This window comes from Hemiscyllium ocellatum, chromosome 10 (assembly GCF_020745735.1).
Source record: "Hemiscyllium ocellatum isolate sHemOce1 chromosome 10, sHemOce1.pat.X.cur, whole genome shotgun sequence".
Classification (NCBI taxonomy): Eukaryota; Metazoa; Chordata; class Chondrichthyes; order Orectolobiformes; family Hemiscylliidae; genus Hemiscyllium; species Hemiscyllium ocellatum.
Genome location: NC_083410.1, coordinates 49,340,201 through 49,367,783, shown reverse-complemented (window position 1 = coordinate 49,367,783; position 27,583 = coordinate 49,340,201). Strand labels below are relative to the sequence as shown.

The following is a 27,583-nucleotide window of genomic DNA, read 5'->3' as shown; positions in this document are numbered from 1 at the left end:
TATGCGTAAATTAAAATTTCATGAAGGGTACCCTTCTGCTTTTGTATCCTACTTTAAGATTGTCAATCAAACATTTGGTCATCTATCCCAGCATATCCTACTATTGTTCTGTGCCAGATTTCATTTAAAATACTGCACTTGGGGCATTTTATGACATTAAGGGCAAACATTTGTTGTCAGTCCTCACACTTTAATCTGTATTCTCTGTTGTAAAATTAATAAAACATTGATCTTTTACTCCTTTTGATAAAAGGAACTTGAATTAATTGAATTGAAATTAATTTGTTACTTTGCTTTCATGCTGCTGTTTAACTTTTTATGTTTAAGTGAATTTTATTTCTAGGTCACAGCCTAAACCATCTGGCCTGAGAGTTTGTTCTTCACTTTCAGAGGCCAAGAATAAGAGTGATTATGATATATAAAGAATCACGATAAAGGTTCTGATCAACCTAGATGCTAGATTGATATTGTACCGATTGAATTGCAATATTAATTTAGATCATGGGAAATAAGTATTCCTCGGCACTGAATATGAAAGTAATCTTTAGTACAGCCCAAAAAGGTTGACATCCTCTCCCTTTGCCAGAATGCTTTTCTTTAAAATAGTGTTCCACATTGATCCTGAGAAGTTAATCAAAATCTCATTCTTTTCTTGGATCAAGCCCTCTATGATAACCCACAGTACAGGTACAGCAACATTCATTGAAGATTGATGGAGACCAGTAGTTTGATTCTGTACTAATTCTGTAATTATTAATTTTTGCAAGTTATAAAATGGCATAAACTAAAACTGGTGAGTCACTAAGAATGAATAGGGTTGAGGAGCTAATAACCTACTTCTGTTTCCAATTCATGTACTTGTAATTACTTGTATCCAAAATTAGTTTTCCAGTATTTGAATTAATTTATTCATATTGTGTATTATTTGTAAAATTATCTAATATCAATTTACAAACTGGAATGACATAATCTGAACATGTACTTTAGTTGTATAATCATTGTGTAATGTTCAGAGATGGTCTGTTTTTAAATTGGAAGTACATTATTTATCCTGTGCACTTGTCACTAAAATAGACCTTTTTCAATCTATGTAAGAATAAAGAAAAGTATAACTAATTTGATTATTAGTTCATAATTTAATTTATGATATGTTTAATGCAAACATTTTTTTATTCTTGATTATAGGTTATTCGAGGATTATTAAAATTTTGGCCAAAAACTGTCAGTCAAAAAGAGGTAAATTATTTGTTTTCTCCATCAACTTAATATTTTCTGTAGATCACACAAAAGTATTACTGCTTTGTACACTATTTAACATGAGTTGCTGTCTTTTAGTGGCGTTCTGAAAACTAACCTGATTTTTGAGTTTGTTTATTTAAATGGTACTCCATCAGGAAAATTAACTTAGAGACCTATGTTGCATAATGAAAGTGAGGCAACCATTTCATACTAAAGAAAGTAATTCTAAAAGGTCTTCAGAAGGGAGTATGTCAGGTTCCAAGCGATCAATTGTGATAAGGGACACTCGAATCAGATGTTCCTGCAGCCAGCAACGAAAAGTCAGAATGGTGTGTTGCCTCCCTGGTGCCAGGATCAAGGATATCTCTGAGAGGGTGAAGAACGTTTTCAAAGGGGAGAAGGATCAGCAGAAGGTCATTGTGCTATGGGAGCTAACAACATAGGATGGGAAAAGGATGAGATTCTGCAGGGAGAATGTCAAAAGTTAGGCAGGAATTTGAACAAGATGTCCTTGATGGTAGTAATATCTGAATTACTCCTGGTGCTGCGAACTAGTGAGAGTAGGAATAGGAGGATTGAGTGGATGAATGTGTGGCTGAGAAGCTGGTGCAGGGGAGAAGGATGTACAGTTTTGGATCATTGGAATCTCTTCTGGGATAGATCTGATCTGTACAAGAAGAACGGATTGCACCTGAATTGGAAGGGGACTAATATACTGGCAGGGAGATTTACGAGAATTGCTTTGAAGGATTTAAACTAGTATGGTTGGAGGTGGGAGAAATGGGACCCTGGGAAATAGTGAGATAAGAGATTAATCTGAGACTGGTACAGTTGGGAAAGGGAGTGAGTCAGACAAGAGCAAAGGTAGGACTGATAAATTAAACAGTGTTTACGTCCATGCAAGATGCCTAACAAGGAAGGCAGATGAGCTCAGGGCATGGTTAGGAACATGGGACTGGGATATCATAGCATTGTGGCTCAGGGATGGACAGGACTGGTAGCTTAATGTTCCAGGATATAAATGCTATAGGAAGGACAGAAAGGGGGACAAGAGAGGAGGAGGAGTGGCATTTTGGATAAGGGATAGCAATACTGCTGTACTTGTGGAGGATATTCCTGGAAATACATCCAGGGAAGTTATTTGTGTTGAACTGAGAAATAAGAAAGGGATGATCACCTTATTGGGATTGAATTGTAAACCTCCTAATAGTAAGAGGGAAATCGAGAAACAAATTTATGAAGAGATTTTAGTTAGCTGTAAGAATACTAGGGTGGTTAGGGCAGGGATTTTTAACTTACCAAACATAGACTTGGACTATTAATTATATTAACAACAAACCGGTAACGAGGGAGAGAATTGGGCCCCTCAAATAACCGCAAGGCAGTCTATGTATGGGATCGCAGGAGATGGGGGAGATACTAAACAAGTATTTTGCATCAGTGTTTACTGTGGAGAAGGGCGAGGAAGATACGGAATGTGGGGAAATAGATTGTGACATCTTGAAAAATGTCTATCTTACAGAGGAGGAAGTGCTGGAGGTCTTGAAATGCATAAAAGTGGATAAATCCCCAGGACCTGATCAGGTGAACCCTAGAACTCTGTGGGAAGCTAGGGAAGTGATTGCTGGGCCCCTTGCTGAGATATTTGTATCATCGATAGTCACAGGTGAAATGCCGGAAGACTGGAGGTTGGCTAATGTGGTGCCACTATTTCAGAAAGATGGTAAGGAAAAGCCAGGGAATTATAGACCGGTGAGCCTGACATCAGTGGTGGGCAGATTGTTGGAGGGAATCCTGAGGTACGAGATTTACATGTATTTGGAAAGGCATTAAGGATAGTCAGCATGGCTTTGTGCATGGGAAATCATGTCTCTCAAACATGATTTGAGTTTTTTTTGAAGAAATAATAGAGGATTGATGAGGGCAGAGCGGTAGACATTATCTATATGGAGAAAGTGAGGACTGCAGATGCTATATAGACATATAGTATATGATCTATATGGAGTTTATAAAGGCGATCGACAAGGTTCCCCATGGGAGACTGGTTAGCAAGGTTAAATCTCATGGAATACGGAGAGAACAGCCATTTGGATACAGACCTGGCTCAAAGGTAGAAGACAGAGAATGGTGATTGCTTTTCAGATTGGAGTACCAGTGGTGTGCCACAAGGATCGCTGCTGAGTCCACTACTTTTTGTCATTTATAGAAATGATTTGGATATAAACTTAGAAGGTATAGTTAGTAAGTTTGCAGATGACACCAAAATTGGAGGTGGAATAGACAACAAAGGTTACCTCAGAGTATAACAACTGGGCCAATGGGTTGAGGAGTGTACATGGGGTTTAATTTAGATAAATGTGAGGTGCTACATTTTGGGAAAGCAAATCAGAGCAGGACTTATACACTTAATGGTAAGGTCCTGAGGCGTGTTGCTGAACAGAGAGAGCTTGGAGTGCAGGTTCATAGTTCCTTGAAAGTAGAGTCGCAGGTAGATAGGATAGTGAAGATGATGTTTAGTATGCATTCCTTTATTGGTCAGAGCATTGAGTATAGGAGTTGGGAGGTTATGTTGTGGTTGTACAGGATGCTGGTTTAGCCACTTTTGGAATATTGCGTGCAATTCTGGTCTCCTTCCTATCAGAAGGACGTTATGAAACATGAATGGGTGCAGAAAAAGTTTACGAGAATGTTGCTCGGGTTGGAGGATTTCAGCTAAAGGGAGAGGTTTCCATGCTGTACATCTCTGTGACTCTATGACTGGTTGGATGAAGCTTTTCTGCTGTGGTGCTGAACTTTACAGGCCAAAAGGTTTGCCAAGCTTCGTTCTTCTCAGCTGAAATAATCATGGTCATATGTGTGTGGATGGCCACTGCAGTGTGAAGGTACACTTGCCTTCCCATGTCCTCAGCTTGGGCTGTGGTGAATGGAATTCATGCACGACACCCATATATTATCACAATCTGGTACTTTGCTTCTATAAAATATGTGTATATCTTTCGTATTGGGTGAGCATGGTACCAGGCTTGAATGTCATTTATACAACATCAGATAACCCAGAAAAATTTCAGGTAAACCAGTGTTTGCAAGATAATCCAGAAAAGATTTTCAGGGTTCTGTTGGCCCTGAAATCATGTGTGATATGTGGAACTGCTGTAAGCAAGAAGGGTTCCAATTTAATGAGAATATGTTATTGGCTTTTCTATGACCCTTGTTTGTTATTAAGATTTACACTTTTCATAAATATTTTTAATTGGTAGATTCATTGATTTAATATATATATTTCCTCAGTATGTAAGTATTTTACCAATCTGTTTATTACTATGCTGAGTTGCTGGTGATGAACTTGGCGTGGTCTTTTGTTTTGAACAAAATAGTTTTCTATAAGAATTTCTCTCTGGTGGTAAAATGTATTTTGTATTCTGTACAATAGAAAGGGAACAATTTTGAGGGTTTTTTGTGACTGACTCATTTCAACTCTAAATGCTGCTCTTAGGTTATGTACTTGGGTGAAGTAGAAGAAATTTTGGATGTGATAGAACCTTCTCAGTTCAAAAAGATCCAAGAACCTTTGTTCAAGCAAATAGCCAAGTGTGTATCAAACCCACATTTCCAGGTGAGCCTTGGTACCTCTTGAGCACCGCTGCAATAATTGTTTTATAATTGGACTATTTTGAATTGCTTTGTTAACTTCATTGTTTATGTATTATGACAGTGTATAATCACAGTCATTATAATAGATCATTGTGATTCATCCACTTGACTCCCAAAGCTTGACTTCCAGAAAAATGTTAGGATAATGGAATTGTGCATTGTTCATCCAGTTTCACTATATTATAAATGGTAAATAAGAGAAAGTATTACAATTTTGTTCATAGCGATTTTTTAAAAATGAGTATAAGTATTTTATTGAAAAGAACTTTGAATGACAGGATAACTATATTTATTTTTAAAATGCTTATGACATCACAGATTGTAGTAAACTTCAATGTTATTCTTGTCCAACATCCAGTACTAGTTGAACAGAAATTTCCCCAAACCAAATATTGGTTGCTGCCACATTTCTTTTTAACTCTATCCCCCTCATGCAATTGTTTGAGGTTGAGTCAGATTGCTTACAACTTTGGTATTATGTTTGACACTGAGGTAAGCTTATGATTGTCTTCTGCACCACCGCTAAGACAGCTTATTTTCCCCTCTGTGACATTGCCCAACTTCCACTCTGCCTCAAACTCTACAGTTAAAACTCTCATTCTTACATTGTTACCTCTTGCTTGGACTATCCCAGTACAATTCAGGCCTGCCTCCCATTTTGCTTCAATTTCAGTTCATCTAAAACTCGACCTGTATCCTAATAAGTGCCATTCTATAAACGTATGCTAACTAACCTATATTGCTCATGGTTAAACAATGCCTTTTTAAAAATATGCACTTTATTTTTATGTCCTGTAATGCAGTAACAATAATGGCAACAAAATTAAAAGTAGTCTGAATTTCACAACTGTTCATATCGTCCTTTTCTTGTGCATAACCTGAATTTGATTCCAGAAATTGACAGATACCTTTCAACTGCTCATTGCCTTAAAGGATGGCTGACAGTTGATTACCAGGATAGCAGTTCAGTTGTGTCATTAATGTCCAATCGTCAGCTGTTGGACTTTTCAGATGAACTATAAGTGGAACTGGGGCTATTGTGGTGCAGTGATGGTGTTCCCATCTCTGGACTAGAAGACCTTGGTTCAAGTGCCTGCTCAAAGAGGTGTGTCTGAACAGGCTGATTAAAATATTTAAATCCACTACCTGTTCCCTCATTGCATTTGGTCTTGAGCATTCTTTCAAACCCTGTTAGATAGCATATTCCCCTTTCTCCTTAAAGGGATTCTTAGGGTGCAGTGGTAGTGTCCACCCCATGGACCAGGAGGCCTGGATTCAAGTCTCATGTGTTCCTGATGTGTATCTTAACGTCTCTGAACAGTTTGACTAGAAAATCAGGTTGTAGGTTTACTCACTGAGCTGATGGGTTTGTTCTCAGCCGTTCCAACACCATGCTAATTAACATGCCATCTAGCGTGGTGATGTAACATCCGAGAACAAACCCACTACCTGCGCTACAAATCTTATCCAAAATCTTGATTAGAACATATCTCTACCTGTAAGTGCATTACTAATAGGCATACTCTCCTGTTTATGGAGGGAGACTGTTTAAATATGCAAACTGGTTCTTACTCCAGCTATGGAGTACTAATTGAACATATGTATAGCACCTGTCACCTATTTACTCCAGGTGTTGAGCAGACCATCCAGTGAACACTGGTGAATGTCAAAGAAAAGACCTAAAGAAAATTTTCAGGGAAAACTGTTCCAAAATCAGCAGAAGCAGGAGTACTTCCAACATAATATGGCCACTATATTGACTTACAGTTGTTCTGTGCAGATGTCTAAAAAAGTGCCATAGACTAAATGTCTCTTGCTACTGGCTGTAAGGATTAATTTTATTTGGCTAATCAGACTCTTAATAGCAATGGATCCTGCTACAATCCTGTTTGTAGTTTAGCACAGGTTTACTTGGGAAAAAAAGTAAACTTACTTTTGCCTACTGTGAGAAAAGTGCATGCTAGTAAGTTGGGATCAAAATTAGAACACTGTTGAGGCTGAACAGAAAAAAAATTACTGTTCACAATACTTCCATAACCTTCGCTGGATGTGTTCCTTACATGCATACAAGTGGAAAACATGAAAAGTGAGGGTCTTTTCCTTTCTTTCGTTTTTTTTCGGTCATTGCTATTGCATGCTGTGATGGTCTTCATGGTCAAAATAGAATAAAATGACAATTCAGCAATCAAAGTGGAAGTTGCAAGCACCTCTTTTCTTTCTGAAAGCATCTAAATTATGGTTGGAATGGGAAATATTAATTGCTGATGATGATTCTGAAAATTAGTTAAATTTATATTGGGAAGGAAGATGAAATAAAGGTGATTATTCTCCTTGTACTTGTTGCAGTTTCAAATCCAAAAGGAAAGAGACATTTTAATGATGTACTTCTCCTTTTCCATCCTTTCTCGTGCATCTGATCATGGGGTCCTTCAAGGCATGATGAAAATATTTGTTCAGGAAATCAATGCTTGCACATACAGTAAACAATCTTGAATATTTATTTTAAAGTGAGCATTTTCAAATATTATTTTTCTCCACAGGTCGCAGAACGAGCTTTGTATTTCTGGAATAATGAGTACATACTTAGTCTAATAGAAGATAATTCTGAGAAAATTCTACCAATTATGTTTGGTAGTTTATACAGAATCTCCAAGGAACACTGGAACCCGTAAGTTTTTATAATTTAAGCTTTATTTACAGTTGAACAAACCTAGCACTTCAGATATTTACTGCTGACTTGATCAGACGATTCAGGCTCATGTTTTGTGTACTCTCCTGCAGTGTTTTTACATCCGTTTTTCAATATTGGTCTTACAGGTAATAGTTACAAGATGACAATTTTCATCCTTATGTTTTTGAGGCTGCTTTATATTATTGTTACCTGTCCTGAATATCTGTTTAAAACAGTCTCAATTGTTAGTTTTGCATGAAAATCAGAGCTGACTTTCCAGTGTAGTACTGAGAGACTGCTGTACTGTCAGAAGTTGCTGAATTTTGGTTGAACAGCTAAAGGATCCAATTTTTCAGCTAAATGCAAAAGATTGATGACATTATTTAAAAAAGCAGGGAAGATATGCCCAGTGTCTTGGTCATTATTTATGCCACCATCAACATCACAGAAAAACTGATTCGCTGGTCATTATCACCTTGCTGTTTGTGATCACTTGAACACAAGTTGACTGATATGTTTTAGTTCCTGCAGTATAACATGACTAGACTTCAAACATAATTAATTAACAGTGAGATGATGCAGAATATCTCCCTTTTGTATACTACATATGTTCTAATCTGTTTGAGGGATACTATTCTTTGTGAAAATAAATAGTGAAAAAATTCAACTCACTTCTTGCTCCTACACACGCCTTTTGATCTTCACATCCTTATGTCAAATATTCTATCCAACTGAATAGAATCTTTTAAGTTAATACTTTTGTTTAATATCTCTGGGTAGAGGATGTCATTCTGGCCAAGTTAACGCCATCTGTTATCTGTTATGAAGTATCCAATCAGACCATCACAGCTCCAACTATTTACTCATTTCATGGTGTTCCACTGCTCTGTCTGGAATGCCAGTATGTATGTTAAGCATTTTTGTGAAGAAAGTTTTCTTGATATCATTGCTAATTTCTCCTTTGCTAGTTTGAATTCTTCTACTGTTTTGGGTCAATTATTGATTTTCATTTTCAATTGTGCTATTACATTACAGATGTTTTCAGTTTGCTTACATTATCTGTTTCACATTTCATGATTTTGTAAATACTTCTGCAATTGTAATCTTGCTGTACATTTAAGTGAATGCAAACTTGTTTTCTAGAACCATTGTAGCACTCGTTTATAACGTACTAAAAACATTAATGGAGATGAATGGATCACTGTTTGATGAACTTACAGCATCTTACAAAGCAGAAAGACAACGGTATGCAATAATCTTTCAATTTTTGTTTTATATTTTCCTCTTTCAAGTATTTAATAAGTTGCTTATAAAAAAAAACAGATTGAAATGTGGAGAAACTAACAGTTTTATTGTTTGTAGGTGTAGCCAGCTGTAACTCATTAGCATTACCTACTCAGTTTTTCATCTTTGTGATTGACAAAGGGCAATGAACCTTGTCTCTTTTTATCCTGTTTCAAGAGTGTAGTGGGCAGCAGAATCTTGCTGTGTATCTTGTGGAAGTACATTTATCTTCTTGCAATATGCATGTTGTTATGGACCACACCAACCTCCTCAAAAATGGGGATCAGGGAGATAGCCTAGACCCTAACATTTTTGTACTTTAAGGGCAAGTGCCAGGCATTGTTTCCAGAATCCGTTCGATTGGTCAGACTACCAGGCTTGAAGTAAAACACACTTTGTTCATACACTGTAGTTAAAATACAGACAAAATAAAATAATTGGTTGAACTATAACTCTATCGAAATAGTACACAAAATAATAAACTACTAGTTAACTGTTCCAATATTGTAACAACTCATCAGCACATGGTCTCACATGCCATTCTAGCAGCAGGAACAGAACCTAAGCTTCTAGCTGTAGCAATGAGAGATATGTAGCAACTTTCACAACCCCAATAACTAGTGAAAATTAAACTAAAAATCCTGGTTCTGTGGGAGCTTGATCCCACCCATTCAGAATGCTTCTATTCTAGCATTTTAAAAAAAACCCAAAGCCTCGCAAACTGTTTACTTTATTGGCTTGAATCAGACTGCCGGTGCTCTGTCTCAACTTCTCTTCACAATCAAAACAACAGGACAAAATGCACCTCCTCAAACTCATAGTAGCATCACATCTCCCCTCTTTCCCCCCCCCCATTAAAGAAAATCAACACATAAAGATGGCTTCATTTTTAAAGACCTTTAATTCATGCTGTTAATGCAATACATTTACACTACATTGACTCAAAGAATGCAAACATTCACTACTATATTCCATTTCAGTCTTTTTTTTCCCGCCATCAAATGCCTCCATCTTCTTTCAAAGTAGCTTCAGGTGTAGGCCGTTATGTTTCCTCATTCTGTCACGCGTATAATTTTCAAATTGAACAGCTGCAATAATAAGCTCCATCTAAACAATCTGGTATTTTTTATCCTTAAATATTTCAAAAATTTTAAGGGTTATGCTCAGTATAATCCGTTATTTCAGATACATTACTGGCAATATAAATGTTGCAAAACCAACACCATCGAGTCATGGAGATGTACAGCACAGAAACAGACCTCTCGGTCCAACTTGTCCATGCCGACCAGATATTCTAAATTAATTTCGTCCTGTTTGCCAGCTCTTAGCCCATATAAGGTCTCCTTCTCCATTGTGGAATATTTCTGCTGATATTTAATCAATTTTCTGGAAAAATACCCAATAGAGCTTTTTATCTTCTCGTTGTCATCTTCCAAGAGTACAGCATCAACACCCATATCACTCGCATCAATAGCCACCTTGAATGGCTTTATGCAGTTAGGTGTGGCTAACACAGAAACAGTGGGTACACAGTTTACAGGCTGCCAAGTGTCTTCTGCCATTCCTCAATCCACTGAAATGTTCAGCACTACTTCAACAAGTCAGTCAGTGGAGCAACCATACTGCTAATATTCAGTACGAACTTCCGATTAAAAGCCATGCAGTCCCAGGAATCATGGTACTTCCCTCTTTATTGATGGTGTAGGAAACTCCCCAGTAACCTTAATTTTGACATCCCATGGGGCCATTTATCCATGTCCAATGACATGGCCCAGGAACAAGATTGGACTTTTGCAAGCTCACTTTTGGCCAGGTTTATCACCTGCTGAAATCGAATGAACAATTTGGGTAGATGCTCCAAATGTTCCTTCCATGTGTGACTAAAAATCACCAGATCATTGATGTATACCACACAATTGGGTAATTCTAAAATGACCTTACTGGTTAGTCATTGAAATGTGGCTGGCACATTTTTCATACCAAATTTCCTCAGACTTTATGTTTAAGATCATAACTTTCAGGGGTATACAGAGATTTTTCTCTGTGTATTCTTTTCGATAAACTGCTTTCATTTTTCAACTTTCTGTTGTAATTCAGCTAATTTCTCTGAACTTAAAATAGCCATTTTGTCCTCCACCTGTTCTTTTTTTTCTTAACCATTTGATCAAACATAGTTTCAACTTCCTTGTCTTTACTCCTTAATTTCTCTTCCTGCTTCAACCTGTGGCTTTGTGGCCTTATTACCATGCAGTCAGGAAAAATCCCACGATATACTTCCTGTAACATCTCAGTTGCCTGATTTTTCACAGGCTTTTCAACTACAGTAGGCATCATTCCCACCTGTGATTCAGCTATATCATTATTAAAGATAAACTGTATTTCTAGAACCGAGAATTTCTCTATTACTCCTACCTCAACTTCACTGTTCACCGGACTCTCCGACCTCACTTTATGGACCATTGATCTTCCCATCATGAATTCCACGCTGCCTTTTCTGGCAATATGCCTTCTGAATTAGGAATCTCCTAAACTCTCACCATCAAAGTTTGACTTGCTCTTGTATTTCTTAAAATTTTAATTTCTTTACCTACTTCTCTGAGTACACATGAGTAAACATTTCCCATGGAACAAAATTTCTTAAAGAGATCTGGCAATTGCTTCTCAACCAACTCCTGATCAGGTTGTACATTCTTTTGCTGCTTTTTAGCTTCCATCATACTTTCCTTTACTACTTCAAAATTCACTGGCTTATCCTGTTTTCCAACATGCTTCTTCCCAGTGCTTTTTCTAAACCCCCAACACACAACTTCATATGGCCTACTTTATTGCAGTGAAAACACTGAACCTTTTTACTTCTCTTTCCCCCCTCGTGGATTTCCTTTTTACCCTGTGACAAACTGTCTTTACCATCTTCAATGAGATCTCCTTTTCCATTCTACCTGAAGATTTCTCTATTCCTCTTTCTATCCCTCACTGATTGAAATTGATTTCAGAAGCCAAACTTTGATTTATGAGCCAACTGATAATTATCTGCCGATTCCACTGCTAATCTTGCAGTCTTAACTCCGTGCTCTTGCACAATTTCTCCCTCCTTCAAGAAGTGAATTTTTGTACTCCTCCAAAATAATTATCTCTCTAAGAGCATTGTATGTTTGATATGTCTTCAGTGTCCTTATCACCTATTGAAGTTACTTTGTTTGATCCTTTCAAGCTCCATGTATGTTTGACCAGGTTCACTCCTTAGATTCCAAAAATATCTGTAGGCTTCTAGTATTAACTTGTATGTACTCAAGATGGTGTTTTTCACCTCCTCATACTCCCAGTTAGTGATGCAAATACCTCACTAGTGCTACCTACTATCTTTGTTTGGATCAACAATATCCGCATAGTCACTGGCCATTTTACGTGTTTAGCCACTTTCTCAAATGAAATGAGAGAGGCTTCTGCATTCTTATTGAACTGAAGCAACACTTGGACATATTAAAACAGATTCCCACCAGGCCTTTCACTACGATGGAATTGCTCACCATCACTGTGCTCATCACTACTCCTACCTTTATTCCATCCCTATGCCATTTGAAATCAACTTCAAGTTTTCAGTTCTAAAAGTTCAAAAACACTCTTTCTCTCCCTTTTTTTTCTCTTTCTTTCTCCCTTTCATCTTCAAGGGCTATCCTTTTCTTTTTGTTCTGTCAGGGCTGTTATTTCCTTTTCTTTTTCCTCTGCTTTTAATCATAATTCAAACTGTCATTTGCAAATGAATTTTAGCCATTTTCTTTGATTCTGATTGTATTCCTGACAATTATAAATGCTGCGCTATTGCCAAATTATTTCCCTTTTCCTCACAGACACAGACTTCAACTTGGTTGCCAATTCCGAAAGTCTTGCCTTGCTCACCTTTCTGTAAAAGCACCCAAAGTGACTTCTTCCAACTTCAGAAAACTCTTAGTGATTGAAAGAGCCATTGCTATACAAAGCACAGCCTGCTTAAACCAACCAAATGCAATAAGCAAACTAAAAAAAACGAAGCACTTACCTATCAATTCCTTTTGAATCCAATAATCCTGAACCCAACCTGGAATTAGGAATTTTGATTCTAACAAGAGCCCCAAATTGTTATGGACCAGATAAGACCCCCTCAAAATATTTTAAGAAGGTACCTACACCGTAACATTTCCTTATTTTAAAGGTAAGTGCTAGGCATTGTGTGCCAGATGCAATTTCATTGGTCAAACTACCAGGCTTGAAGCAAAACACAGTTTATTCATAAACTATAGTTGAAACGCAAACAAAATAAAAACACAAATAATTGGCTTAACTGTAACTCTATTGAATACTTAACAAAATAATAAACTACTCATTAACTGCTTCAATATATTAACATCCAATAAGTACATCCTTGGCAAAGGCAAATTCAGTAAAGTAGATTATCTTGCATGTAATTCTAGCAGCAAGAGAACCCAAACTTTTAGCTGTAGCAAAGAGAGAGAAATGTAGCAGCTTTCACAACTTCAACAGTTATTGAAAGCTAAACTAAAAATCCTGATTAAAGAGCCAGCGAGATGTACAGCATGGAAATAGACCGTTTGGTCCAACTTGTCCATGCCAACCAGATATCCTAAATTAATCTAGCCCCATTTACCAGCATTTGGCCCATATCCCTCCAAACATTGCTTCTAGCAGTTCATTGCATACACGTACTACCCTCTGCGTGAAAAAGTTGCCCCTTTTATATGCTGTTATGCATAGTATCCCCCAAAATTTCAGTGTTTCACATTAGCATAGCACCAATATAATATTTGAATCTGCTTTTCTAGCATTATACAAATGCACTGCAAATTAACCACAGTTCCTTTAATCATGTAAGTGGCAAGTTGCAAAATTTGTTGTACACTGACTTGTAAATTGACTTGAGCTGATTTAGAGCAAAGGTTTTAAAATGATCCATTTTTGGAGCTGACGAATATTTGTGTCACAAAATTTATGACAATTTTACTTTTGACAATATTTTTAAAAATCAAGGACTTTTTTATGGCTATTGAGCCAATGGTGATTATTTATGAAAAATAAATTTAATAACTCCATAAATATGTTACTGTCCAATTGCTGCAATTAAAGATTAATTCAGAAAGTTCAGTTTTTAATATTTAACACTCCTTTAGTAACCACTGTGTAATGCTGGTCCAGTATTGTTCTAATCAGTAGTAAATTACTGTTTCGTCTTGCAGCGAAAAGAAAAAAGAACAGGAGCGTGAAGAGCTTTGGAAGAATCTTGAAGAATTGCAGCTCCAGAGAAGCCAGGCGCTTTCTGGCAGCTTGCAGATCAATACCCACAATGTGGAAAATGCTCAAAGCAGAAAATCAAGTGCCAAATAACCGGAATCAACAGTTGGTGTACAGTTACAGGCTATGACGATGGAGCATTTCATACATATTTTGGAGTATGTGTGGGAAAAATGCATTCACAAGGAAAACCTTCAGCAGTATACTTCCAAAAAAGACCAACTTTTTTTGATGAGCTGTAAATTATGTCAAAAGGAAAGAACATGAACTTTGAACATTACTGTGTGACCACATGATATTTGTAACTTTGTCTGATCATGAATTTATTACGTCACTTTTTAGAATTCAGAGAATAAATGAATTTATCATTTGTGACCAGAGTGAAAATAATTGAGTGGTGAAATTATGACTTGAAAAAAATTTTTGATTGTGCTGCACATTGAAAATTAGTCAGCTATTTAAATATAGATTTTTCCTATTTTATATGTGCTTCTCACAATGCTACAGACCTCAAGTAACAAGAAAGGGAGTGAGTTATGCATACACAGCAAACATTAGAAATTCAAGGATAAAATATTGTATGTTTTTTCTCTTCAACTAGTCTTTCTGATGCTGTGCCAGAGAACCATTCCATTCTGTAAACCTATGGGAGTGTGAAGCTCTTTTGTAATAAGACAACTTATTTGAGGTTTTGAGCAACATTCAATAAAGTCTACATAATATTTGTATTTGGATCTCACCATTATTAGTTATTATATTTTAATGAAAAGGTTTACACAGTTTCTGATTGAGCCATATGAATCTCTCATAGTTGTACAAAAGTGTAAAAGTTCAGATATCCAGTCTTAGACTTTCATTTCTTAAGTAGAGAAATAGGATTACATTGTAGATCATCAGTGTCTATTCATTCATGTGCCCCGGGTGAGATGTGAGAAACTGTCTGCTGACTGCAGTGCTCCTCTTTGAAATTAGATTGGGCATTCTTTACCCAGTTCCTATTTGGCTACAAACTGCATACCATACAGTTCTGAAGCAGCCATTTCAGACTCAAAACATTAACCCTGTCTCTCTCTCTCTCTCTCTCTCTCTCTCTCCACAGATACTGTCAGACTGCTGAGTTTTCTCCAACATGTTTTTATTATGCAGGTAGTTCTTCCATGAAGTGATAGTTGTGTTTTTGTGCAATCCTGCAATACAGAAAAATTGCACTTTAGAAACAGTACTTAAAGTGTTGGTGATGTAATCGCGTTCCAGCCAACATGTATTTTAAAAGATCGTATTTCAAAAATTCATTAATCGCGTTACTGTGAATGCATGTTATGAAACACACATAATAGCAGAATGACCTGTACATAATTAGGGATTCTTCTTCAGATGTAGTTGTCTTGGGTAGCATAGAACAGGGTGCTTTTCTGAAGTTGCAATATAAGTACTTTTTTTTAAAGAGCAAGTCAAAGTTGAGTTGTGTTTGCATCTGTTGGCACTTTTTCCATGGATCTCTAACCAGTACTAACACATTATGTATCAGGAGTAGGGAGCAGAGTATATTAAAAGTTAAATATGATTTGGAGGAGCTGGTGCTGGACTGGGGTGGGCAAAGTTTAAAAAGAATTTCACAACACCAGGTTATAGTCCAACAGGTTTATTGGGCGGCACTAGCTCTCAAAGCGCTGCTCCTTCATCAGGTGGTTCTGAAGCAGGATTATAAGACAGAATTTATAGCAAACATTTACAATTTCATGCAGCTGAAATGATATATTGAACATATGTAGATTGCTATTAAGTCATTCAACTTTTCGAATGGGTTTGCTATTTTCAGTTCTTTAGTATGTAAATCCCAGAACTACTTTTAAGTCACATTCTAAAGATAACTTCAGGTTTTATAACAAAAGATGCCATCTCAGCTCACAATGCATTAAAGGTGTGAGGTTAAAGTTTGTATCCCAATCCTGAGTCAGACTGGTTCTATTTCTGAAGTGGAGTTTACAAGATATTATATGGATTGACTGTCTGTATGTTATGCATTTTTTGAGCAAAATAAAATGTATATGCAGAAATAATTCTGCAAGTATAAATTCACCCCAAAAATTATTTGTGTGCATATGCAGGAGAGAGAGACAGAGTGAGTATGTCTGTTTCAAGATGACAGCAGTGATCCCAGTGACCCAACTGATGAACCAGAATAGTCATCACAGAGATCCGTAGAGGTGCAACCAAAAGGAGTTGTCGATTTGGACCCCACCAAAGGCCCACTATCCTGGACTTGACATGTGTGCTCAAAGAGTTGGGAAATGTGTAAATGCAAGATTCATCAGCCGCACCCACAAGGTAAAGCAAAACATCACCTGATCACAACACAATGTCATCCATGCTCTCGAAACCAATCGCAATTTTGGCATTAAACCAGCAGATAAAGGAGGAGCCATTGTCATTTAGAATAGAACAGTTTACTGCAAGCAGGCATATCGACAACTGAACAACCAGGAACATTACAGGCAACTACCAACCAAAAAACACACCCATGAACGAAACACGTGGATCAAGACATTTGATCCAGTCCTTCAGAGTTCTCTGCGCGCACTCATCCCACGTACTTCTCGGGTAGGGGACTTCTAATGGCATCTGAGGATACACAAAGCCAATACGCCAGGATGTCCCATCATACCAGGCTATGTCAAAAGCATCTTGAAACCCATTGTACACAGTACCCCCACTATCGCGACACTACCGATTTCTTGAAGAAACTCAACATCCACCAACCAGTCGAACCGGGAATATTCTGCGTCATAATGGACGTTCAGTACTCCACACCAGCATCCCCCACAATGACAGCATCATGGCAACAGCCTCTATTCAATACCAACAACTGCTTATCTCCAAGCACCATCCAACAACTCATCCACTTCATCCTATCCAACAAAGGTTTCACCTTTGACAACCAGTTCTTCATCTAGACACACAGAACAGTCATGGGGGCCAAATTTGCACTCCACTATGTGAATATTTTCATGCACAGGTTTGAACAAGACTTCTTTTCTGCACAGGACCTCCAACCAACACAATATACCAGATATTTTGATAACATTTTCCTCCTGGACCCATGGCAAGGTGTCACTGAAACAACTAAATAGTGATATTAATGAGTTTCATCCCACCATCAGACTTACCATGGACTACTCTTTAGTATCTGTCTCATTCTTGGACACACGCATCATCCATCAAGGATGGGCACCTCAGCACCTCACTCTACCGCAAACCCACGGATAACCTCACGATGCTACACTTCTCAAGCCTCCACCCTAAACGTATTTAAACAGTCAACCCCAATAGACAAGCCCGATGCAAACACAGGATCTGTTCAGATGAGGACGAATGCAACGGACACCTGAAGGTGGTGAAGGATGCCCTCATAAGAACAGGATACAATACTCAACTCATTAGTCGTCAGTTCTGACACGCCACGGCAAGAAACTATAATGACCTCCTCAGGAGACAGACACTGGATGCAACCAACAGGGAACCCTTTGTTGTCCAGTACTTTCCAGGAGCCAATAAACTGCGCTGTGTTCACCTTGGGTTCATGTCACACTTCAGGTGACCCCACTGCACTACACACACACACTCTCTCACACAAGCACACACACTATTACATATTGTCACACTCATGCAGGCCCTCTCTCATTGCACACACATTACACCCCCTACACTCTCACCCATGCATACACCATCTCTCAGGCTGATACCCCATCACTGTCACGCATATACTTTACCAAGCTGGCGCTCACACTCTGTCACATGCACTTATGCACACACTCACTGTCTCTCCACGCGTGCACATGTTTATGGGGTGAATTTGTATATGCAAATATAACTCTGCAAATATATTCTATTTTACTCAAAAAATGCATAACCTACAGGCAGTCAATCCATATATTATCTTGTAAATTCCACTTAAGAAATAGAACCAGTCTGACTCCAGATTGGGATACAAACAGACTTTAACTTCATACCTTTAATACATTGTCTGAGCTGAGATGGAACCTTTTGTTATAAAATCTGAAGTTATCTTGAGAATGTGACTTAAAAAGAAGTTCTGTGATTTACATAGCAAATCCATTCTAAAAGATGAAAGACTTAAATCTGCATTTGTTCAATATATCATTTCAGCAGCACAACATTGTAATCTTTTGCTAAAGATTAGGATCCTGCTTCAGAACCACCTGATGAAGGAGCAGCGCTTCGAAAGTTAGTGCCTCCAAATAAACCTGTTGGACTATAACTTGGTGTCCTGTAAAAGTTCAACATGCATCATTCCACGGCAAAAAGTTATAGTTTTGATTCTACACATTACAAAGTAGTCGTGCTAATAGTTTTTTGTTTCCTTGTCTCACTGGGTAAAGCTTTCTTTATCCATGCAGCCTTACCTCCTCCCACAGGAAATGTTAGTTATTTGTAATGTATCAATAAGATCAAATCAGAGTGTTATTGTGGAACCATATCTTCACAGCAGCAATCTTGAAATTATTTTCTGACTTTTAATTACCGCAAAAAATAAGTAGGGATTTTTTATTCAAACAGCAAAAAGATAAAGGGAAAAAGCAGTTTGATGGGGAAATGAGAGATACAGCAGCAACAGGCATGGGATAGGGTGGGGACAGGAAGGATGTGCACTGACTGTAACTGTGTCCTGCTGTTGATGTCGCATTCACAATAAATTATTGTATTTGTTTGACAACTTATAAAATTACAGAACCTGTTAAAATATAGTAATTATTTGCTGTCAGAAGGCCAAATTCATCATTTTCATCTGATTATTTGATTTATAATCCTCGACCTCAAATGGATAAACTGCCTTCAACTTATTTCCACCAATGTAAGTTGATAAATTTAAAAAACTTTTATAATTGTACTAAGCTAGGGGCTCGTTAGAACAAGTAATTATTTATTGATAAATTTTAAATAATAATTGAGAGGAAAGTGCCAAACATTTGCCAATTTCCTGTAATAATTTGCCCATCAAGTGAGATGAATAAATGTAAGCATACTATTCATAACTGCTTTTGCATGCTGGTAGAATGGTACATGGTAAAGACTCTAAACAAGGAGGAAGCTGATTGTTTGTGATTGACCTGAAGAATTATTGCAGTGTTTCGTCCCGGCTTTTCTGACTAATGTTGCTTTAAATAGATTACTGCAAGTATTAATATGCTAGTCAGTAAATCTAATTTCCAATGAATTTAATTGCACTTTACAACGTAATACAATGATAAAAACACTTTTTACACAGTTAACATAATCTGCTTTGGTAATGTTAGGAATCTGAAAATAAATCTTGTTATTTGCACTGTTTGCGAAGTCTGTGTTTGACCTGAAAAATTATAGCTATTTGTCTTTATTTGATTAATGACGATTGATGAATGTTACCGCCTTGCTGAGATCTTTTAAAACACCTGTTTCCTGCTTTCCTGTTAAGTAGGTTACATGTTATTTGAACTATTGACTTAATATGTGCTTGGAGAACCTGTTTTCTTTCATCAAAGCTGCCAACAGATTTGGTTATATTTTTGTTCCACTTCTGATGGTTGATCTAATCTGCCATTTCTTTTGGTCGATGAGAAAGTAAACTTGTGATTTTTCAGTGTTTTCTTTTAATTTCAGATATCCATTTTGTTTCTTGGGTGCAGTGTTTAAGTAATTGTCTTTTTCTAATAAAATTAGCATTTAAATCCTGTTATTTACCATAATTTTCTAGCCTGTCCCCTATTTACTGTCTTTCATCTGGTCATGAATTTCTCTTCTCAGGTTATTTGCCAAGGCTTATTTTTACAATTACTTCTCTTTCCTCAACATTGCTTCCACTGCTGATTTGTTGTGCAAGGATTCTAATTGAGATCATGCCTTTCTTTTCACAGATTAATCCTGCAAATATCATTGTGTTTTGTGCAATCTCCTTCACTTCATGCAACATGTTTGCATGAACTGTCTTCAGCAATATAAGCCAAATCTATATCATAGCTGTCCTGCTTGTCAGTTCCCAGTTATATTTTGTTGTACCTGTCGTTTGAACAAAAAAGGTTTTCTTCCTTCAGTGTTTACAAGGACTAGAAATGCAAATTATTGGAAATCAACTATTCCCCAATCCATATTCCTTTTCTCTTTGTTCTGTCTCCTTCTAATTTCTTTCCTATTTTCACAATTCTCTTCTGAACTGGATCATTTTGTTCTCCGCAAAAACGTTAGAGCTTTTCCTTGGCTTTCACAGAATGGGAAATCTTTATCAAGTCTCACCCTAACTTTCTCCAGCTTTTTTAATTCTTTGGAACGGTATCCTCCGGCTTACTTTATTTTTACCATGATTTTATTGAAGTTCATTATTACTTTGTCTTCTTCCCACATTCACTAACCTCTGTCTTTTTCAGAACATTTCTCACTTCCAATTTCTTATCACGGGTTGAATTGCTCATGACAATGATGCTTTTGTCATGGCAGGAAAGTCTCTGCTTGGCTGAGCTGAAGTACTGTTTGGGACCTATTCCTATCTGCCCATGGATCACAGTAATATTATGGAATATTAAATTATCATATCCAGGATTAAGATATCTCATCTGATCTTATCTCAACTCCTTTCTTACCGCAATGCCTTCCTAAAGTCCTTAACCTTTTTCTTTGTTCACCTTAAAATCTACAGTTCTTAGACTTTTTTTTGTTCCACTGAATGAGTTTCCTCTTAATCCATGATTTGTTCTGGCCCCATTCATCTACATCTGTGATATGATTTTAAATCCTTCATGATTTTGAATCCTTCCATTGTTTCCCTTTAATTGTGAGAGTGCAGTCACTCCACACGACCATTCTTAGGTCAGAGGTCACACAGCACCAGATTATGGTCCTACAGGTTTATTTGAAATAAATCTTTTGGAACGTTGCTCCTTCAACTGAAAGCTTGTGATTTCAAATATAACCAGTGGACTACAAGCTGGTGTCATGTGACTTCTGACTTTGTCCACCAACACCTTCACTTTGTTCTTCACCAGAACAGTCCATAGTTTCTCTACTACTTGTAAAGAAGCCAAACCTATTTTCAACACTATCTCTCTCCACTGTCCAACTGCATTTGCTTTTACCTGGTATAATTTGAAGTTTTGTCCACATTGTCCAGGTAAGTAGTTTCACTACAAAAACCATACAATCTTGCTTTTTGTTGGATTTGTGCATCATTTTGTTTTTGTACTATTCAGGACTCCTTGACCATGTCTTTGGTTACAATACACAGCAATATTGTTGCTGCTTCCTGCTGTTACTATAATTTTAAGCACTTCATTTCATTAATTTTAATTGAATGTACAATTAATCTCTCCTGCCTTGGCAAAGGTAAATCAGCATTCTCTTGCTCTGTATTTGTTAGTACGCTTTTCATACACTTTCAAAACTTATCCCTTTCTTCATAAATCACTGTGCCATTTCTTGTAAAACAAGTTATTTCATCCTCTACTATAATCATCATTTAAAGCCCCAGAACATTTTACAAAAAAAGACACTAATTCTCACACACTAGATTTCATAAAGTAATTTGCTGATTATTTTGCCTCCTCTTCATAAAGGCAACCAATTCTACTAGCCCTTCCCATTCCAATGAAGGCCTCTCAAGTTTGTTCCCACCACCACCCCAGGAAAGTTCTGTTCAGGCTAAGGTGCTTTGAGTAGTATGTCCCTTTTTTTTCTGGGTTGTCTGAAACTCTGAACAACCCAGCGGTATTTCTTCTTCTGTGTTTTTATTCCTGAAGAATAATATACTGTGTAGCATTACATTTACACAGAGCAGTTCAGATGATGTGTGAATTTAGCAGTAATCAAATTAAACCTTAAGCTACACCAATCTAATCTGTGCATTTTTGTTTTGTATTACAAATATCATTAGTAGGTACAACTTCTGTTTGGGACATCTTTTGTTTGCTTTCAATGGGATGAACAGCTTATGTGTGTTTTTTAATTGCATGAATATTGCCAAAGAAAGAGACTTGCTGCTGATTTCCACAGCACCAAGTGACTATTTACAATCATAAAATCATTTTCACTGTGACTATCTTGCATACTACTCCTGTTCACCCTCTTTATGCAATCTGACCACTGATTCACAGAATGTTACAGTGCAAAAAAAGGCCACTTAAATCGTTCCTGTGCCAGCTTTCTGAGCATTTTGATTTGGTGCCTAAACTCCTGCCTTTTCACATAACCCTGATTGGTTATTTGAATCGCAATTGTGTCTCAAATGAACCTGCCTCCATCTCACTTCCAGTTTATGCCTTCCACTTCTCAACTACTGGCTGTGTGGGGAAAAAAATTTCTCATTTCACATTTACCTCTTTAGCAAAACATTTTAGAACCGTGCCTTCTGGTTTTCAATCATATTGCAAACCGGAGCTTTTTTCATATCTGATAATACTATTTGTGATTTTAAAAACTTCTATTAGTTCTTCTCTCAACCTTCTTTGCTAGGGAAAGAATTCTGATTTTTAAAAATTTAATATCTTCTCTCATAACTGAAGTTTCTTGTACCTGGAAATATTATCATAAACCTCTTCTGTACTCTCTCCAATATGTTCACAAGCCTCCCAAAGTTCAGTGCCCAAAACTCTACACATACTCCAGGGTAAGGTCTAATCAGTGTCCTATAAAGGGTCAGCATAGCTTCCTTCCTCTTGTATTTTATGCCCCTATTAATGAAGCCTGGAATATTGCATACTTTTTTAAACCTGTCCTGCCAGCAATAATGGTTTATGCACATATACACACAGATCTCTCTGTTCCCCAACACATTTCAGAATAATACTCTTTATTTTATGCTGTCACAGTCTTTACACAATGTTACAAAGAACGTAGTGTTTCTCTTTTTTTTCTGTATTTCTTTGATATGGGCTGAAATGAAAAAAAATTAAAAACATGGATTGTTGAAAGATTGCTTTACTTTTTAAAAAGCAAGAAACCTGACACTCATTGCAAGTTTTGTTTACATGGCTGCTTATTCAAGCACTAGTGGAAGTCTAGTTTACAGGCCAGCTGGAGCTAAGGGGTGTGTCCAAATAGAGTTTTGGCTAGCAACAAGTAGATGATTGGTCCCTGAACTGGTAACCACTTACTGACAAAAGGCTTTCTGCCTACCATCTAGTTGAAATGTTCCCAGGTAGTTGAACAGCCTGGAGCCTGAGAGTGTTTTGGCAGATGTAATCAGATCTCAGCAAAGCAGGATCTGTCTTTTGTTCTACAGTAAAATCATCTCAAACCAGAAGATGGCAGGAGGCACAGGGAAATGAACTGCTAACGAATGAAAGTATCTGGAGAATGAGTAGCAGCATATTGATCAGCACAAATCACCTTCACAAACCTTGTAGCCAAAGATCACTGAACTGTCTTCCCAGTGTTTTCCTGAAATCACATTATGGATCGTGGCAATCCTTAATTTGGTAGCCAGTCAGTTGAAGTATACAAAAACAGAAATTACTGGAGGAACTCTGCAGATCTGGCAAAATCTGTGGAGAGAAAACCGAGTTAAGATTGAGTCCAGTGATCCTCCTTCAGAATACTGAGGTCTTGGGTTTAATTTCAAAATTCTTTTTTTTTTGTACGATCTTTCAATGTTACTTCATTTTCAAAGAAGGATCTGGCTTACTTTAAAGGCTTTTTGGAGGTCTGAGAACTACTTGTTCCTCAGTTATGTGATAAACTGTACTTTAACTAATCCAACACACACTTGTACTGGCAGAATGTCCTGGCACAAGTTACTTTGCTTTCAAAGTAACTGGTAGCAGTGCAAAAGTGTTGGAATTTGCTTTCTTCAAAAATTAGATGTCTTTGTGTATCAGATCTCCTTTGAGTTACAAAACAAAAAGCACAACTGATTGCTTTGTTGCAGAGAATTATTGAAACTTGTGTTTTTTTTCCAATTTATATTTCCAAATTAAAATATCTGTAGTCTTTATATCATGCTTGAATGCAGTCAGCACATCTTCAGCAATGTTACTTTCTTTCCTTGTATAATCACGTCTGTATTCTATGAAAGCTTTATGCTGCCCCTTAGAGGCATAATTTTCAGATGTGGGATTCAATGAATGATATTAAATTCTCCCTCAGATTGGTTCTGATCCTTGATAATTTTTATGTATCAGATTCTTATTACATGACATGAGGTAACATTTTCTCTACAATAAGACCAGCATTATTTTCAGTAATTGGCATGAACAGAATCTTATAGGGGTGTGATAGAATCATGCAAGAAGTCTCACTGTCCTGATCAACTTACTTGGGGATTTATAGGTTGTTCAAAACGTTTTTGATGTCCCAAATCACCTCATTAATATTCAGCTTTCTCTTACCAAATATGTGAACAAACTAACCATTGAGAATTCTTGTCGTAGAAGTCAGTGCAGGCACCTGGTGCCTTCTGTTGGCTGCGCCTAGCCTTTAAGTTACTCAGCACAAAATAATATCTCGCAGCACAATCCGTGGGCATCAGCTGCAGGGACCCCTTGTCCACTGATGTCGGAATCCAATATGGCCGACCCCTCCCCTGTCCAATCCACTTGTAGGCTATTCAGCAAGTACAGACTTGCATTGCAATGTTGCTGTGTTGCATCCAGGAACAGGCTGCATGATTTGGTATAGCAATGAAAGGCAAGGCAGGGAAGCTAAGTGAGCAGCCCTGAGGTGCAGCCTATATCTGGATGCAATACTGCTGCAGCTTGTAATGTGGGTCTGTGCTTCCTAAATAGCTTGCAAGTGGATGGCAAATCCACTGCATGGACAGCAAGCCAACAGGTTCCACAGAGCGCAGTCTGAGGAGTAACAGTGGTGGGGCCTGCAGGCTTGGTAGAAAGGCAATCACCATTTTGAGGTAGTGCCACAGAATTTAAGCAGAAATGGTAAAGCATGGATGGGAATAAGGTAATGCAAGTTGGAGGGCTTGTCCACGATCAGGACCAACTTGATTTCCGGGCAGGACAGTGTCTGACCACATTTGGCTCAGTTACCTCATGCCAGGGTTGTTGTGGAAAATGTTAGCAGGTGAAGGCTCATTCAGATAAGTGGGGATCTGGGCATATGCAAAGCCCAGAGGGTTCACAGAAAGGGCCATTTGGATTTAGGTCTACACTAACATGCAGAAGCTGGAATCCACAGGCTGATGAGCACACACTATTATCTTCAATTATACACAATGGGAATAACAATGGCTGAGATCACACCCTGAGTGGACAGAATAAGTGACTTGACTTGTGAAGGAGGGGGATGCAGTACCCCACTATGTTTGGCCTTTAAAGAGGAAACAAAATTCCATACAACTACACACTACAGGACACAGACCTGTGGATCCCTCATCCCTGGGGATCATAAATCCTTGGCTATTTGTTGAGGTCCACACACTGCCATACACTTCATTCACTCTGACACTTTTTTGATATAGATGCTAGGGAAAGATTAAAGATGCTTGAGCATCAAGGACAATAGTTTCAGCATAACTCAAAGCATGTAAATCTTTGTTTATCTTCCACATGCAACTGTAAAGCTCTAAATACTCAATGCATGGTATATCTTGTATGGACATGAAGCTAGGCATCATGGTGGCAGTTACATTCAGAGCTACGCAGAGTTGAACAAATGGGTGTAGTTGTAAAAACAATCAGATCTGTACAAACATGGTACTACCAACACAGTGTCACCCATGTCATCAAAGTTCCAGTCCTATTCTTCTATGTACTTGTGGATGAAGTCCCTGATTACTGATACTGCTGCCTGAGGCTGAGCATATGCTTGGACTCCAACAGCTCTCTAAATGCCAGTGGCCTGGTCATTTATTCCTCTACTAGCTCCACAGCCAAAGCACGGACATGCTCGCTAGATTCTGCTGTCAAAACTGTGTAAGGCTGATATCCCCATCGTACTATCAGTATCTGAGCAGGTAAAGGGTGCAGGAAGCCTATGCTTCAGCCTGAAGCCTCTGTATACTTAGAGTAGTTGGCTTCTGACAGAATAAGCTGCTTCTCTGCAAAGTTTATGAACATCCTGCAATCCTAGTGATACCGCTAACACAAAAGGGAGAGAAAATGTCAGTGCCAGTAGTTACAAATGGTATACAATGGTAGCCAGGTGGACAGAGGAAGTGCATCAGTGATATCCTCAAGGCCTCATTGGCGAAATGCGGCATTCCCATCGACATCTGGGAATCACTGGCCCAAGACCACCCAAAGTGAAGGAGGAGCATCCGCAAAGGCATTGAGCACCTTGAGACTTACAGTCAGGAAAATGCGGAAGCCAGGTGAAAACAGCATGCCTCACCTCTTCCCACAACCAATTTTGCGCCGAGTATAACAGAGTTTACAGCAGCCACATTGTTCTGTAAAGCCACTGACAGACTCGCCCTGCAAGTGGAAGAGAGTCACTCTTATCTGTGAGGGACCGCCAATGATGATGAGACGTGAATTGATTGGCAACTCCACAGCAGTAGTTCTGGTCTTCTCCTGCGAGGGATGGTTTCTCTCCTTGTGCAGGGTGAAGATTCCGGTGTCAGGTACCCCTCCACCCTTCCAGGCGCTATCTGCCCTCTTGTTAGCTGTCCTTGAATAGGGGAAAGGGAGGGATTGAATGAGCAGAATGTCAGGAAGTGGCACTGCTATTGTTGCTGGTGCAGGTTGTTAAGAAGTGATGAGGTCTTCCAAGGAAATGAGTAGGCAGTACAGATAGCAGGTAGGGTTCCTAGTCTGGGTGGCTGGGGAAGGGGGAAGCAAGTGAGGGCAGACGTTGCATGCAAAAGTGAGAGTGTATTAGTGTGAGCCTTGGCAGGTGGTAGGCACATAAACAGAAATAGGATGAGAGTGAGAGGCACAGAGAGGAGTGTAGCACTTACCTTGTGGAGTGGGGAAGGTCACTGACCTTGCAGCACTGCTAGGCATTCCGTCATAATGTGGAGTCCATGTTGACCTGGGTGGCAGAGTTTGGTCTCATGGCCTCTGATACTAGACCACCAGGAAGTGAGCACTGCACCACCCCCTTCACCAGGATCATGTGAAATTTTGAAAATTAACTTGCTATGTGCAAATAATAGCATTTTTGATTTTCAGGGAGAGGTAGGCACCAAAGAGAGTGGAGTGCATTATTTCCCCCTCCAACTCTATCTTGATTTAATCCCTGTCCTGCCCTGCCCTGCCCTTCACTGTTTGATCATGCAGTAATGCCTTCTGAGAAGGGCACTGCTGGTCACTGGCCACTTGGGTGTTTCTCCCTAGTGGTGGAAATTGAATAAAGATTTGCACATCTGTTGTCTTTCACTGTGTCTCACCCTTGCACACACACATGGGTAACAAAAAAAAACGCATTTTTGATAGTAAAAACCCTGAAATGAATAAAAACAAACTGCTTTGATCTACTGACACTATAATCTGTTGAGTATCCATAACAGCATTGCTC

The 27,583-nt window shown here is 38.2% G+C and overlaps 2 protein-coding genes across 2 annotated transcripts in view; one reads left to right on the top strand and one right to left on the bottom strand.

Moving 5' to 3' along the window:
- ppp2r5a (protein phosphatase 2, regulatory subunit B', alpha isoform) overlaps nucleotides 1–14,856 on the top strand; it is a 168,691-nt gene extending 153,835 nt beyond the window's left edge. The window contains exons 9-13 of the mRNA XM_060831481.1: nucleotides 1,186–1,236; nucleotides 4,733–4,852; nucleotides 7,431–7,558; nucleotides 8,705–8,806; nucleotides 14,074–14,856. Of these exons, the coding sequence (XP_060687464.1) occupies nucleotides 1,186–1,236; nucleotides 4,733–4,852; nucleotides 7,431–7,558; nucleotides 8,705–8,806; nucleotides 14,074–14,221 (549 nt within the window). The 3' untranslated portion in view covers nucleotides 14,222–14,856. The remainder of the gene's footprint in view (nucleotides 1–1,185; nucleotides 1,237–4,732; nucleotides 4,853–7,430; nucleotides 7,559–8,704; nucleotides 8,807–14,073) is intronic.
- Nucleotides 14,857–15,203: 347 nt separating this feature from the next.
- Nucleotides 15,204–27,583, bottom strand: part of pacc1 (proton activated chloride channel 1) — a 62,247-nt gene continuing 49,867 nt past the window's right edge. Inside the window, exons 9-10 of the transcript XR_009645118.1 lie at nucleotides 23,511–23,655; nucleotides 15,204–15,315 (exon numbers count right to left, since the gene is read on the bottom strand). The gene's annotated coding sequence lies outside the window, so the exon portion shown is untranslated. The remainder of the gene's footprint in view (nucleotides 15,316–23,510; nucleotides 23,656–27,583) is intronic.